At 43.0% G+C, this 16373-nt stretch overlaps 1 protein-coding gene across 14 annotated transcripts in view; it reads left to right on the top strand.

Annotated features, from left to right (window-relative positions):
• The window catches only part of CC2D2A (coiled-coil and C2 domain containing 2A), a 151292-nt gene that overhangs the window by 63618 nt on the left and 71301 nt on the right, over positions 1 to 16373 (top strand). For all 14 annotated transcript variants that reach the window (XM_045474508.1, XM_045474506.1, XM_045474503.1 and 11 more), the window contains 6 exons: positions 1521 to 1730; positions 2863 to 2969; positions 7601 to 7741; positions 10960 to 11116; positions 11723 to 11961; positions 15713 to 15890. In XM_045474508.1, coding sequence (XP_045330464.1) covers positions 1521 to 1730; positions 2863 to 2969; positions 7601 to 7741; positions 10960 to 11116; positions 11723 to 11961; positions 15713 to 15890 — 1032 coding nt within the window. The remainder of the gene's footprint in view (positions 1 to 1520; positions 1731 to 2862; positions 2970 to 7600; positions 7742 to 10959; positions 11117 to 11722; positions 11962 to 15712; positions 15891 to 16373) is intronic.

Here is a 16373-nt window from a genome sequence, read left to right as displayed (position 1 = left end):
ATGGAAAGGGAAGAATCAAATCAATTTCAAAATTAAAATACTATGCCCTACAAATATTGTTTATTCTTAGAAGAAATTGTTTCTGCTGTTTTCGGATAGTTCTCAGTATGTGGGAAAAGAAAAATATAGCCAAAAGGAAGACGTGGAACCAGGAGTCTTTCCCTTTAATAGGAAGAGAGTTGGGGTCTTTTGAGCAGTTAGCTCAGTGACTACCAGTAGTCTTAGAAGTTTTTTTTTTTTTTTTTATGTGGTTGAGCTGAGCCTAAGGCAGAGACCATCAGCAATCATTTGAACACGGGCTAATGGAGATTTGGGGAGGGACAAATGAAGTACAATGACTTAGGTCACACTTCAAGCAATGCTACCCACATACCAAGAAGAGTACAAGATGGAACCCGAAAGCCACACCTAAGTGATCTCATAACCCTGGAACCCTTTGGCAAGGGGAAGGACAAAACAAGAACCAGCAAGAGCAAAGCAATTAGAGATGAATTTTCTATTAGGTCTGTGGAATGATGTTTACTTGTACATGTCTTTGTGAAACAGAAATTTTTGTAATTAATCCCGGTGATCATAAGACACATATTGGCCACATGCAGATTAAAAACTTCTAAGACAAATGCAAGTTATAATTGAATACTTTCACCTGAACGAAAGAGAAAAGAATTATGCCTCTATTGGTGCAGTCTAAAGTGTAAGGACATTAATGATCAGAACCAGGGCTTTTATAAGGCACAAAATATGAACCCAACAGGCATGGTCTCCCCTCCCTATAAACCCAAATGGAGACTCAACTCAGCATATTCTGGAAGGTACTGAGATATAGTCAATCCATTCCTACCTAAGCCTACCATTTGTAAACACATCCTAATTTTATAAGAACATTTTTTTAAGTAAACTTCACTCCCAGTTTGGAGCCCAACATGGGGTTTGAACTCATGACCCTGAGATCAAGAGCTTAACCACCCAAGTGGCCCAAAAGGACACTTTTTTTTAAGCAAAAAAAAATCTGTCGATCTTCTCATCAGAGATTGACTAAATGTTATTTTATAGGAGAAAACTTGTTATGTTATTAAAATAAATAAGGATACAAAACATGAGTAGTCTACTAATCTGGGGAGGGGTGGGAAATATGAAATTGAATGGCTGAAAAGAAATAAACTCATATATTCTTTTTTTTTTTTTAATTTTTTTTTTCAACGTTTATTTATTTCTGGGACAGAGAGAGACAGAGCATGAACGGGGGAGGGGCAGAGAGAGAGGGAGACACAGAATCGGAAACAGGCTCCAGGCTCTGAGCCATCAGCCCAGAGCCCGACGCGGGGCTCGAACTCACGGACCGCGAGATCGTGACCTGGCTGAAGTCGGACGCTTAACCGACTGCGCCACCCAGGCGCCCCTAAACTCATATATTCTTACTTGTGGATCTTGGTGCACCTGTTGTCCCACTGCACATCACAGCATCATTATCCAATAAGTGCTTTAACTGTGGTCCCCCCACACTCTGCTCTCTTTGACAGGCGGTAAAATATGTCCACAGAAGTCAGCACATGATTGGGTCTGGAGACTCCCCGGGAAATTTCCAACTGGACATTGATATTTCAGGGTTAATCTTCACTCATCATCCCTGTTTCAGCCGCGAGCATGTTTTGGCAGCCAAGCTGGCCCAGTTATATGACCAGTACCTGGCAAGACACCAGAGAAACAAGGCAAAATTTCTTACTGACAAGGTACACTCTTCCATTCTTACTGTCGAATTGGTTCTTCTGATGAGCCCAAGCAACAAAGACACTTCCCTGCAGCAAACTTTCTTGTGCCTCTTTCACATGCTCCCTTGGCCTAGGATGTATGATAGAGTGTTCTACCTACAGGAAAAAGGAGGGATTTGGCAATGTACATTTAATGTGTGAAAATTCGGTGGCACACAGTTGGCTTAAAGAGAAAAGTTTGTGCAAACAGTGCAAGTAACCTGACCTCCCAGGAGCGGGCATTAAATGGAAGATATGTGGCTGTGTCTTGCTTGTGTGACCTCAGATGCTGAGACCGTTCATGGCTTGGGCACCTCTCTGTCCTTAGAGACATTCTCATTTTCACATGTACTTTCCCATAACATGGTACCCAAACACAAGTCAGTTGTTTCAAATGGTGCTCAAAGATATGGATCTCTGGCATTTACATGGGCTTTTCTTGCTTAATTTTGACCACGGGCAACTTTCCTCCCATGCCTTGGCTTCAAACCTACTGCCCAAATAAGAGGTAACTCCACCATACCTCCTTTTATGAGTCTATGATTTTATGATCGGTTCACAAAAATATCGCTATATGTCCAGGACCCAGAAAGGTCCGCTTTTAGCCTTGAAAGAAAGCTTATTTTTGAGACACACACATAAAAGTGACACTTGTAATGAGCAATTTGATTATCTGGGCTACAGAACAGGGATGGACATACACTGAAATAGGGGCTCCTGGGTGGCTCAGTCGGTTGAACATCTGACTTCGGCTCAGGTCATGATCTCATGGTTAGTGGGTTCAAGCCCCACGTTGGGTTCTTTGCTGACAGCTCAGAGCCTGGAGCCTGCTTCGGATTCTGTGTCTCCGTCTCTCTCTGCCCCTCCCCTGTTCACGCACTGTCTCTGTCTCTCTCAAATATAAATAAATATTAAAAATTTTTTAAAAAGAATAGAATAAATAGCTCTCTGTCAGAGTTCATCTTGGTGAACATGTGGGAACAGCTGGATGCCTGAACACCCATTCACAGACTTGTTGGCATCATTTTGCCCTGGAGAAGTGGGTGGTTTGGGGCATGTAATTTGCAGTAGGCAATAGAGTTTCTAACTCAAAACTTTTATCCATTTTTTTAAGCTCCAAGCTCTAAGAAATGCTGTCCAGACAGGACTTAACCCAGCAAAAACTCATAAGTCTCTTGATACGACCCAAAAAACTATCAATGAGTATAAATCTGAAATTCGGTGAGTGTAAGTCTGTCGTTATAACTTGTACTTTTTCTTCCCTTGTTAGATGCATTCTTGTTGAAAGCTTTTTTTTTTTTTCATTTTTTCTGAATGCACTGAATACATGAGACATTGAGCCAAATGAAATAATGAGATATATCCATCATATTAACCCCAAATTTGAAATCCAGTAAAAGAATGAGGATGTGGGTATTGTGACTCACACACTCCACTGATGTAAATGAACATTGCTACAGCCACCACTTTAGAGAGGAGCCCGACCACACGCTAGCAAAGTGTGGAAAGTGCCCACAAGCTGGGACGCAGAAATTCGGGATTTCATAGCATTGTTTACAAAAGTAAGGAACTAAGAATAACCCTATACCAGAACGAACACGTCTGGTATAGTCTTCCACTGAACATCTACACCACAGTTACACTGACTTAGATCTCTGTGTACCAATATGGATAAAACAACGTTGAATGAAAACATCCAGGTGTTAGGAGGAGACTCACCGTGTGATATGGCTCATGAACCCTAAAGAATACCCAACACAACGCTCGCCTGTTGTAGGCACACCCGTGTGTGGTACACTCGGACAGAAAAGACACAGGTGCCGGCTGCTTCCTCTAGGGAGGGAGAGAAGGGAATGAAACTCAAGAGGTCTTCACCTGTAACTATGACATTTTGGCCAAAAACAAATGGCCCTGAGTAAATATATCAAAATGTGAACAATGTCCCAATTCTATACGACATATATTTTTCTATTTGGGGGCATTTTTCATTATTAAAATTCAAAACTTAAAGCCTGATTGTTGCCAAACAAGAAGGAAATACAGAATGTAGAAGGTGACTGTCTTCTGGAGTCCCATCCCTCGGGGAAAATCATGATAACAGATTTCTGCTAGTTCCTCCACCTGTACATACACATGTATATACTCACGCACACATACACAGATGTGTTTATGTGTTTGTATTTTGTTTAAGGAACCATTGCATTTACCATCTCGCAACTTGTTTTCTATGCAAAATGCATCTCAGACCTTTTCTTATTGCGGGACATCTAGGTCCATATCCTTATTTAAAGGCTGACATTATATAGATGCTATGTCCCCTGTTGAGAGGCATTTGTACTGGTCCTATTTTTTAGGCTGAAACTGTGCTCTAATTGACATTCCTGTGTGTATATATATTTATGTACCTGTACATTTCCACGGGATAAATTCTTAGAACAGGAATTAATAAATCCAGGACTTTAAACGCATACTTTTCTTTTTACACCGAGCCTTCAGTTAGTTCTTCCAGCAAAGTGGAAATTAGTGACGTTGAGATACTGTCATTGTAAATGCATGAAGAGTATATTTTTTTTAACTTTTTTTTTTTTAACGTTTATTTATTTTTGGGACAGAGAGAGACAGAGCATGAACGGGGGAGGAGCAGAGAGAGAGGGAGACACAGAATCGAAAACAGGCTCCAGGCTCTGAGCCATCAGCCCAGAGCCCGACGCGGGGCTCGAACTCACGGACCGCGAGATCGTGACCTGGCTGAAGTCGGACGCTTAACCGACTGCGCCACCCAGGCGCCCCATGAAGAGTATATTTTAAAATAAAAATTCTTGGGGCACCTGGGTGGCTCGATCAGTTAGGCATTCGACTCTTGATTTCAGCTCAGGTCATGATTTCACGGTTAATGAGTTCTGCTTTGTCAGAGCCTACTTGGGATTCTCTCTCTCTCTCTCTGCCCCCCCCCTGCTCGCACTCTCTCTCCCTCTCAAAGTAAATAAACTTTAGAAAAATAAAATGAAATGAAAATTCTTATTTATGCTAAAACAAAAAAACCCAGCTGGCAGCCTCTTTGTGAAAATAATTTTTGTTTTCGCATACATTGGGTAAGAAAAGGGACAAAAAGCTGTTCTGAATACAGAAGTGGTTTTCTATGGACTTGTATTTATTAATCAGCATTTGGAAGCCGGCAGAATGGTGTGTAAGGTGCACAGACCGTGCCGGGGGCCCGTGGGTGGCAGAGCCAGTGTGGTCTTTCTGCTGCCCGTGGGGACGAACAGCTCTGCGGTTCAGCATTTCTGGCCCCGTGAAAGAGTGGGTTTTAGTCTTTTACTGATGTTTAACTATTGCTGAAACCTGTTCAAAGCAGACGGCCTGTTCCCCCATGTCCCCTCAAGCGGGCCCGTGTGTGGCTGCTGACCTGACCAGAGGCCGGGTGAGCCCCCGCCGGGCATCGGCCGAGTCAACAGCCAGCACAGCTCCACAGCGAGCATTTTCCATCATTTTCCATCTTCTTTTCTGTAAATGGCACCACGACCGCGTTGCTGGCCCTCTGAGCTGCAACCAGCTGGACGAGGAAGGAAGCACCTTGTGAGTGCAAGGCAGGGAGACATTGTATTTCACTCTCCCTACCGGCTCTTAACCCTCAGACCTACTCAGACTTGAACATGTAAAAATTCTGCCACCCTAGAGCCCCATCTGGTTACGGCTTTCTGTGTTTCCCTTCACAGTCAAACTTGTGGCAAACATGAACCAATCTTTCTGCTTGGCTCCCTCCCATCCCGTTCACTGGAGCCCGTCCTCATTCACCCACCTGCTTTTCCTCTGAGGCAATCTGGCCACGGTCCCTGGGGACCTCCGTCTTGCCAAGCCCCTCCTGCTACCTGGCCTCTTGACAGCGAGGGGCCTTGTCACCAGAGGGGCCTCTTGTGATGTATTTCTTCCCCTCCCCTCCCTAGGCCACCCTCTCTTGGATGTCTGCACCCCTCTCCTTCCACTTGTCCTTCCCACCATCCTGCCTCTATCATCCTTTTCTGCCCAGCTTCTAAATGTTCTAAGTCCCTCACATGGTTTTTCTTTTTCTTTTCTTTATTAATCTGCATTTCCTCCTGAGAGGAATCCAGTCCCGTGGTTGGAAAGATCATCCAGAGAGGCCAGTGAACTCCCAGAGTTTCACCTCAGGGCTGACACCCTCATCCACACTCCGGACCCCGTCTGCACCAAGTTTCAGAAAAGTGTTACCTGACTCCCCGGGCAAAACTGCCTTTGCCTTTTCCTCCAGAGCCCTGACCACAACTGGTCATTAAATATTCTTTTGTGATGCTTTGCTTCTGTAGCTCAGATGTCAAATTTTTCTTGCTAAGACTTCATTTTTAGCATTTCTGAGAAACTATTTTGTCAGGTACTAAAAAAGGAAATAGGAAATATGTCAGAAAGCCTCAACGTGTCCTAGAACTCAGTAAGATAATTTTATGCCGCAGTTTTTAAAAAGGAGGCCGGGGAGGTAGCAGCTAAGGGCACAAGAACACAGACCACTTGATAGTGACAGGTAACACTCGGCGGACCACTTACCAGATGTCGGGCACGGTTCTAGCATTAACACTCCTCTCAACAACCCTGTGAAGTAGATTCTGTGAGCACCCCTAGCTTACAGATGAGGCAGGGAGAAGTTAAGTTGTTTGCTAGGCCAGCTCACAGATGAGAGACCCAGGGTCTCAACCTACAGAGTGAGGTTCCAACACCTGTGCCCTTAACCACATGCTTCACTGCTTCCCAAGAAGCATGTTTCTTAGTTCATTGCTTTCTTGTTTCTGTGAGGTCTTCAGAGAATCCCAAATCTTGGCCACCCAACCACTAACTGGCTGTCGTCTTCCGCCATCTTCTTTTTCGGGAGCCAGCAGTTGAATGACTGGGAACCTAGACCTCTGTGCTTCTCTGTACCATCTCCACAGACTGGGTCATCACCAGTGCAACCTCCAGACTCAGGTCTTCCTTCTGGAGGTCAGGAGGTGCTAATTCATGAGACCCTGCCTCCGTGGTTTTCTACGGCACTCTCTTAGGTGAATCTCACCTTGTATGTTTTAGTCATTTATCTATGTATCTGATTCCTGAGCTAAGTGGTAAATTCCTTGAGGACAGAGACACTTCCAGTCTTAGACATTCTAAATCACCTAGAATGATACCTGCTACTTGCTCAAGAAAAGAAAAATTGTCTAGTTAACTAATTGATTAATAGCATAATAGAGTACATTTGGGTTCTGGATTTGACTATCATTCATAGAGAGGGCTGAAAGTAAGGGGTTGAATAATTCCCAAGCACTTTAAATAGTGGGAATAAAAATGAAAACATTTCCAACTGATGCCTCTTCAAATCAAGCTAAAAATGTTGTTAATCTAGTTAGCACTGAAAACTCACCAAGGCAGGCAGCGAGCAACATTAGAACTTGTGATTTGTGTTAACAAAGACAGATTTTAATGTTTGTTGTTAACGGGGACAGTAACATTTTCCTAGGTCTACAATAATTTAGTCCATGAGAACTGAGTTTACTGGGCCTCTTATTTTTATAACTTCAAAGGTGGCTGTTTGTTTAAGGGTACATAGTATTATTAATAACAAGTTCAGAAGGTGATTTAGTTTAACTGACTTCAGATTCACCTAGAGAAAACAAAATCAAATAACCTCTTGAAACAGATTGGCATCCTATTGTCTTCAAATTTCCACTCATATTTTTGGATTTCTAGTACTTAAGAAGTATTATAGGTATCAGATTAAATATCCAGTCGCTACAGCATTATTAGTTTCTTTTTTAATTTACACACCTACCTGAATAACTTTTTAATATATATCAACATGTTCAATCTTCTAGGCAAACAAGAAAACTGCGTGACGCTGAACAAGAAAAAGATCGAATGTTGCTTAAAACCATCATAAAAGTTTGGAAGGAGATGAAATCCCTTCGAGAATTTCAGAGGTTTACAAATACACCCTTGAAACTTGTTTTGAGAAAGTAAGCTTCTTTCAAAGATTGTTTTATTGAGAAAATGTGTAAAACATGGATACAGTTTGAAAAATAATTACAAATAGGAACACCTGGGTGGCTCAGTCAGTTGAGGGTCCAACTCTTGATTTCACCTCAGGTCATGGTCTCACCATCATGGGATCGAGCCCCGCGTTGGACTCTGTGCTGAGCGCTGAACGTGGAACCTGCTTAAGATTCTCTTTCTCCCTCTCCTTCTGCCCCTCCGCTGCTCACACCCTCATGCTCTCTCTCTTAAAAAAAAATTTTTTTTAATAAAGGATGACAAATAAATAACAATGTGACCACTCCCCAGGTAAAGAAATAGGACATTACATGCACCTGAGCAGCCCCTATGTTCTTAACCCCGCCTCCTTCCCCCTTCATCCCAGAAGTTACCATTTTCCAGACTTTTATGATTAGCATTTCCTTGTTTTTATTTCTAGGTTTTCCATCTACCTGTAATTCCTAAAAATATGTAGTTTAATATCACCTGTATTTGATGTATCCACAAATGAGAGTAGGTTGTATGTACTCTTTGTAGTGTGTTCTTTAATACTGCGTGAGATTCACTTACTTTATAGCTATAGTTGATTTGTTCATTTGCTTTATATTCATTATATGAATACAACAGAACTTGTTCACTCTACTGTTGATGGACATTTGAGTTGATTCCGTTTCTCGTCTATTACAAGACAGCACTTCTATAAGTACTTTATATGTGTCTTTTAAGGTACACGTGCCTAAGCTCTCCTGAAACATACCCAGAAGTGAAATTGTTGAGTCTTAGGAGATGCGCCTCTCTAATACTCACGTGCTGATTACACTTTTCCAGAGTGGTTGTGCCGATTTATACTTTGAGCGGTGTTCCTGTAGGTCCATATCACTCGTGCCATCGAGGTCACCTGGTCTTGTCAAACCTCACACTTTGCCAGTCCGATAGCATGGTTTAATTTCTAACTTCCCATTCATAAATTGTCCACTTTGATTTCCTCTGTCTGTTCAAGGCTTTTGTGGATTTTTGAACTGAACTGTTTGTATCTTTTGCATAATTGGTAGGAGTTTGACATCTATCCTGGACATGGTCCCTTTGTTGATGTGCATTGCAGATCCTCTTTCCTACTCTATACTTGTCTCCTTATTCCCTTCTGCTGCTTTTTCATGATAGAAATTCTTCATTTTACACAGATACAATACGTTCATCTTTTCTTTCATGATTGGTGCTTTTTGTATGCTGCTTTAGAAATTGTTCCCCTGAGTCAAGTAGATATTCTATTATATGGTCTCTATAATCTTTATAGTTTTATGTTTCTCATTCGTCTTTAGTCCGTTTGGAATAGATCTTTGTATATGGTGCGGAGAAAGTATGCTTTGATATCAGGTATGCTACCTAATCCACTAGACTTTGATACATGATTAAAAGTAGAGTCATCACAACAAAACCATATTCTGTATATTAATTAAAGAGTGTCTCTGCTGCTGGTTTTGGTCCCTTCCTGACTGTTTGTTGAAAGTAAGTGTTGTGCTGTACATCGACATGAAAAGTAAAAAATATGGGCAATTATCTGATACTTTACTTTGAAGAGAGTCATGCTTTAGCCAAAGATAGCTGCAAATTGTGATTTTTAGGGTTTCATAAATTTCATAAATTTCATAATTTTCATCAGACTCAGAAACCATCCTACAGTTCCTGGGACAAAGCAAGACCGTGCTTCATGAGGGCAGGGATCTGGTCGCCATTGGGTATCTGGTCCCAAACAGAGAAGCTGCCACTTGGTATTTGCTGAGTTAATATTAGCTGATGAAAGACAGATCCAAGTAGTCTGTCCCACAGAAACCACGGATGTCTCCCAGAAATTCCAGAGTTTCAGCTTCCGAATTCCATCTTCCAGGCTGCCCCTCCCACCCAGAAGCAGAACATAAATATTTACCTAATTGTTTTCTCCTTCTTTCCTTCAGTTTAAGATAAACTAAAATTTGTCACAAATTTACCCTTAATGTCCCCTCTAGGTGACACTTTTTGTGATACCTAACACCCCTTCCTCCTATAAGTAGCTGCCTCCTAAATTTTTTTGGAGTGCCCCTTTTTACACCCTTGATTCACCTAGCCACCTTATGATACGGCATAATTTTTTTTTCCTGCAAAAGCCATCGGATTTCATCTCGTTTATTTATGCCTCTATAGAACAGAGGGCAAGGCAAATGGTTCTCTATATGCCAGAGATGGAACATAATTTATGAGCCAGATTTTCTCCGATGTTTACAAATTTCCAGTGCCATTGTGTTTTCCGAGTGACTTCTTCAGCAGGATCCTAGGGCTCTAAGAACCTGTGCCTTAGGGGACTGCTAATTGCTAACCCACCAGACCCCACGTGTAAGTAAGCAAGCACGTGTACATAAGCAAACCTGAGTCAGCCTTAGGCACCTGAGTAAGTTTATCTGAAAGGGACAGGATCTTTAGGAATAGAACCCACAGGCCAGACTGCATTGATCGCTAAGCCCAGGCAATTTGCTGCAACAAGTCCAAAGTGCTGGGTGGGAGTTTTTGGTGTGACATGTCTGTCACCTCCTTCCGGGACAATCACACTGCTCGGTAACATACCACACTTGTTTAATCCCAGGTTGACTCAGCCACAGCACCTTTTTGGCAGGGGATCTCACAGAACTAATGTTCCACCAAGCACACTATGGGGAATGCTGCTTTGGGCTGGGCAGAGCTCCTGATAAAGTATCAGCAGAATCGTCAGAGAAGAACTCAAATTGTCAATCTAAAATCAGAACAGCAGTTTTGGGGGCTCGGTAGTAACATAATGAAATGGTTTCTCAGAGATTTGAAGCATGAATAAAATAAGTACAATGAAACTCTACTATTACCGGTCGGGAGTCTACAGGCACTGACTGTGTCATATTGCCATCTGGATCACTTAGCTCAGAGTGGCATTGTTGCTTGGCGGCAAATAGATTGGGCCCATATTCCAGCTCTTCCACTCACCAAATGTGTGTTCTTGGGCACGTTACTTAATCTCTCCGTGCCTCAGTCTCCTTGTGGGTAAAATGCAAATGATAGTAGTATCGGCCTCGCAGGGTGGTGAGCTAACATGCACAAAGCTTTCAGAGGAGGATCTGCCCCCCATATGGGTATTTGCTGTTATTATTACTCTCTTACTGAATTTCAAGAAATAACCAAGGTCCTGTAAATTATTTTAAAGGGAAAAGGTTGACCAGAAAGCAGACGAAGAAGCATACGAAGCAGAAATTCAAGCCGAAATAAGCGAGTTGTTGGAAGAACACATGGAAGAGCATGAGCAGAAGATGGAAGCGTACAGAGCCGCGTACCAGCAGTGGAAAGCCTGGAAGAAAGCCCAGGTTTGTCGAGTCACTTAGCCTTGAGCAGGGCTGACCTTGGGGACTGGAGGCGTCTGGGAGGCCACCACTTGAGGCCCAAGGAGGGAAACTGGACAGGAAGACTGGGGTCCCTTCTGGCTCTACCCATTGAATGTAGGGCAGTGATGCTTCTAGGCTTCCCCGGAAAATCATGTAACTTTGCATACATAATCCTGCAACGTTGAAGCCAAGACAGTAAGTTATAGATCGGGGGAATTGCAATGCCGGCCCATAAGACTTACTTTAATTTCAAGATGTGTCCTTGGCCTTTTGCCCAATATTAATGATCTCGTGAATAGCTAACATTTTTCAGCTCTTTCTGGGTCCCAGGCACTGTGCTAAGTGCTTTCCAAGCATTACCTCATTTCAGCAGCCCTGGGAAGAGTTTCCTATGATTGTCCCCATTTTGGAGATGAGAAAACTGAGGCACAGAGAGGTCAAGAGGTTTAGTAACTTGCCTGAGTGCCCACCACTGCTTGAGGTGGGGCTAGGTTTGCAGCCAAGTCTATCTGTCTGGTTCTGAAGACTGTGGTCTTGAGTGAAATTCCCAAATTACTATTTGACATTAGATTGCCTTTTGCCCAACAGAGGGCCAAGAAGAAGAAAAAGAAGCAAGCAGTCGAAGAGCATCCCGAAGAGGAGATGGGGGAGCCGTATCCTGAGGAGGATCTGGTGAAACCGGTCCCCCCGGAGCCCACTGATCGGGCCCTGATGGAGCACCAGGTGAGGGAGAGGGCAGCCCGGAGCAGGAGAAGGCCTGGGGAGCCGCTGCTGGTCCCGGAGCTGAGCCTGGCAGGGAGCGTCACACCCAACGAGCAGTGTCCCAGGTGAGCAGATGCTCAGTGTGTAAGTGGGGGTGACCTGTGATAGGCGTTCGTGGGTGGGCAGGCATGCGCTACATGGAAGGTATATCTCCTGACTGACACAGTTTGATCAGGAGAACCGTGAACTCTGTAAGCAAGTATCATATAGATTGAACTCTATGAAACTGAAGATGTGTGTCCGTATTTTGGTGATGTCGAATGGTTCCCCTACCTCAGGTGTCCCCACTGGTCACTCAGGAGTACACCAAGGGAGGCTGCCTGTAGGAGGCACTCTTCATAGCCACTGCCTTTGTGGCTTTTGATGTAGAGCCTTTATCTGTAACAGCAATGGGTCCTCTGTCCACTGACCTGGCACAGACACGCAGGTCTGTCACTGACCCTTGTTTTCACCTGCCCCAGAGGCCAGCTTCTCTCTTAGAAGGCCCCAGAAAGCCTCCCAGAGGAATTGTGGGTATCCCCTGTAGCCATCTGATGCCTGTTCTCCAGATTTACATAGAAATACATTTCTAGTCATTCATATGATGCCTAAGAGGGAACCAGTCAGAAGCCCCACTTTCTGCACGTACATCTATACACACAATAAATTCAGTCACCCTCAGACATAATTAGGATGTGGGGATTCATTAGGATGTCCGTTTAAGACTTCCTGCAGCCTCCTTAGTTTCAAACTTTTGTTAACGTACCAATAATGTGTTTTTTTAATTGTGGCTTTTTTCTTCCCAATTTCATAGCATTCAGATACTACATATAAATAAACTATTCCCCAGCAATGAATTCACTATTTTCAAGCCACAAATTGCATAACATATAATTTTATAATAAACATCCAAAATATGTGATTCCATGGGGGTTTTTTATTACATGTTTTTAAGAAAACATGTAATCGTGTTTGGGGGAAATTGGGGCTTGATTTGGCAATCTTTTGTCATGAGTCTCATTTTGACTGAGAATATACACCTCTGTCTTGAATTTCTCTGTTTTCACTGGGATTTGGGACTGTGACCCAAGTTACCCCAAGCCAATGACTATGATTGAGCTTCTCATCATGCCTTCACATAAGGGTGGCCATGCAGAAGAAGGTGCCTTAGGTCTGCTCGTAGCAGGAGGTTACTGGAATAAGCCATAAAACAACTCTGAGTAAAGTCTTTGGGTGTCTTGAATACTTCCTGAAATTTGGTGTTAAATTCCTTTATAGAAAAACAACAACAACAACAACATTGAAGTCATTTGAACAATTCCATATCTGGGATGGGCCTAAATTACAGAGATGTAAAAAGTTAAAACTACCACCATCCAGTTGAATGGATACAGGATTTCTATTTGGGATGCTGAAAATGTTCTGGAGAAGGATCATGCCAATGGTTGCACGTCAGGAATATATTTAATGCCACTGAGCTGATCACTCAAAAATAGTTAAAATGATAAGTGTTATGTTGTGTATGTCTCACTGAAATTTTTTTTTAAGTTTATTTATTTGGAGAGAGAGAGAGAGAGAGAGAGCACAAGAGGGTGAGGGGCAGAGAGAAGGAGAGACAGAATCCCAAGCAGACTCCACACCATCAACGCAGAGCCTGATGCGGGGATCGAACCCGCAAACTGCGAGATCATGACCTGAGCGAGATCCAGAGTCAGAGGCTTAACTGACCGCGTCACCCGGGCACCCCTCACTGCAATTTAGAAAAAGACTTTACCACCCAAAAACCCCTGAGTGCATTTTGATTTTATTTTATTTTTCTAAGCTTTCCCTGTTCCTACCAAACTTGAGTAGCTATTAACTTAACCAATAACTGGAGCTGTGGGTGGGCATCTCTACAAATATGCACAGTAAAATTAAAGACTGTTCTTGGAGGTTTTGATTTGTTTTTTAACTTCCTGGCTATAAAGGTGATATGCTTGCCAGGATACCTTTTTTTTGGAATTCAAAAAGCCTTTTTAAAAAAGGAACAGTTCTTAATCCCCTACATCCAGTGAGTACTCACTGTCAGAAAGTGTTAAGAAAAGCATGAATCCGGGAGAAGCGGATTTCACCTGTTACAATATGCTATTACGTGGTTTTTTTTTTTTTACTCTGAGTCAGTCTTTATTTTATTTTTTATTTATTTTTTTACTTGATCCAGCAATATAACTTTATTTTCATTTTTATTTAAATTCTAGTTAGTTAATATATAGTGTAATATTGGTTTCAGGAGTAGAATCCAGTGATTCGTCACTTATATATAACACCCAGTGCTCATCACAACAAGTGCCCTCCTTAGTGCCCATCGCCCATTTGGCCCATCCCCCCACCTCCGGTCATCAACCCTCAGTTTGTTCTCTATCGCTAAGAATCTCTTATGGTTTGTTTCCTTCTTTTTGTTTTCCTTCCCATATGTTCATCTGTTTTTTTCTTAAATTTCACATACGAATGAGATCATATGGTATTTGCTTTTCTCTGACTGATTTATTTTGCTTAGCATAATACACTCCGGCTCCATCCACGTCATTGCAGATGGCAAGACTTCATTTTTTTTTTAATTTTTTTAATGTTTATTTTTAAGAGAGAGAGAGAAAGAGACAGAGTGAGAATGGGGGAGGGGCAGAGAGAGAATGGGAGACACACGATCTGAATCAGGCTCCAGGCTCTGAGCTGTCAGCACAGAGCCCCATGCGGGGCTCAAACTCACAAACCGTGAGATCATGACCTGAGCCCAAGTCAGCCGCCTAACCGACTGAGCTACCCAGGCACCCCAAGATTTCATTTTTTTGATGGCTGGGCTGAGTAATATTCCATGGTATATATACGTACCACATCTACTTTATCCATTCATCAGTCAATGGACATATGGGCTTTTTCCATAATTTGGCTATTATTGAAAAAGCTGCTATAAACATTGGGGTGCATGTACCCCTTTGAATCTGTATTTTTGTATCCTTTGAATAAACAATTAGTAATGCAATTGCTGGGTCATAGAGTAGTTCTATTTTTAACTTTTTTAGGAATTTTCACACTGTTTTCCACAGTGGCTGCACCAGTTTGCATTCCCAGCAACAGCCTAAGAGGGTTCCCCTTTCTCCACATCCTCGCCAACATCTGTTGTTTCCTGTGTTGTTGATTTTTATGCTATTACATTTTTAGGATAAAATATACCACCCAAATATAAATCACTACTATCCCTTATGGATTGAATTCACTCCAACTGCAAGGACTATGTTTCTGTTTAGTTAAAACTTCGGGGTGCAGGGGCACCTGGGTGGCTCAGTCAGTTGAGTGTCCAACTTCGGCTCAGGTCATGATCTCATGGTTCATGAGTTCGGGCCCCGCCTCGGGCTCTGTGCTGACAGCTCAGAGCCTGGAGCCTGCTTTGGATTCTGTGTCTCCCATCCTCTCTCTGCCCCTCCCCCACACGTGCTCTGTCTCTCTCTGCCTCTCAAAAAATAAAGAAAACTAATAAAAAAAATTAAAAACTAAAACAAAAACTTTGGGGTGCAAACATAGGGCTTCTTTGAAAACAATTAAAGACACTGTAATATGGTGGATGATGCTTGGACCACTGTTCTTCTGTACCCTGTGGCCTTTTGAGTGCCCGTTTCCTAGTCCGTATCAAATTTGTTATATGACGCTCCTTGAGACTTGTGGCTGATTTGGTGCAACGAGAGGTAACATGAGTGGCAGAGTCACCTCCAGGTGCCTTGTTCTGTTCAGTGCCCATTTGTCAGACACTCCAGTTTCCCCTGGTCAATGACTAACCCATCTGCGATTGGTCTCCTCTGGCAGGGTGGAGGTCTTGCGAAGGGAGGACGTCAAGAGACGCTCAATATATCTAAAGGTGATCTTCAACGACAAAGAAGTGTCCAGGACCGACAGTCGGCCCCTCGGGGCAGACTTCCGAGTTCACTTTGGACAGATTTTCAATCTGCAAATATTCAACTGGCCGGAGAGTTTGACACTGCAGGTATGCATTTTAATTACAGGCACTGTCCCAAGCATTGTTTTGGTGATCACAGGTACCAGATGGTTTTAAATCATCCATGGGCTACGCTGGTGTCCTGATAGATTTTCAAGGTGAACAGAAGGTCAGCCTCCCCTGGGGCGCGTCTGTCCTTCCAGTCTGGGCAGAAGGAGATCTGTTTCCCTGCTCACCTCCTGAAAATGCTGGCCACGGTGCCTCGGTGTGTACCTCAAGATGGAGAAGGGGGATGAGAGGTAGGGGCTCCCTGGCTTTTTCATCAGAGTACTTCAGTATCACGGTCTGCCTGGGTCCTAGCATGATATACCTCAGAAATCAATATTGCCATAATCACAGGTGGCTATAGGCTGTAAGATCCCCCCAAAATAAATCGCACCGCTAGCCTAAAATCCCACCATTAGCAATGTATTTATTTGGGTCTGTTTTAGTTTCCTAGGGCTGCCCCACCTAAGCCGCATAAACTTGGTG

This window comes from Leopardus geoffroyi, chromosome B1, assembly GCF_018350155.1.
Source record: "Leopardus geoffroyi isolate Oge1 chromosome B1, O.geoffroyi_Oge1_pat1.0, whole genome shotgun sequence".
Taxonomy (NCBI): Eukaryota; Metazoa; Chordata; class Mammalia; order Carnivora; family Felidae; genus Leopardus; species Leopardus geoffroyi.
Note: the sequence above shows the minus strand (reverse complement) of the source record. Positions and strands in the feature narration are given on the sequence as shown.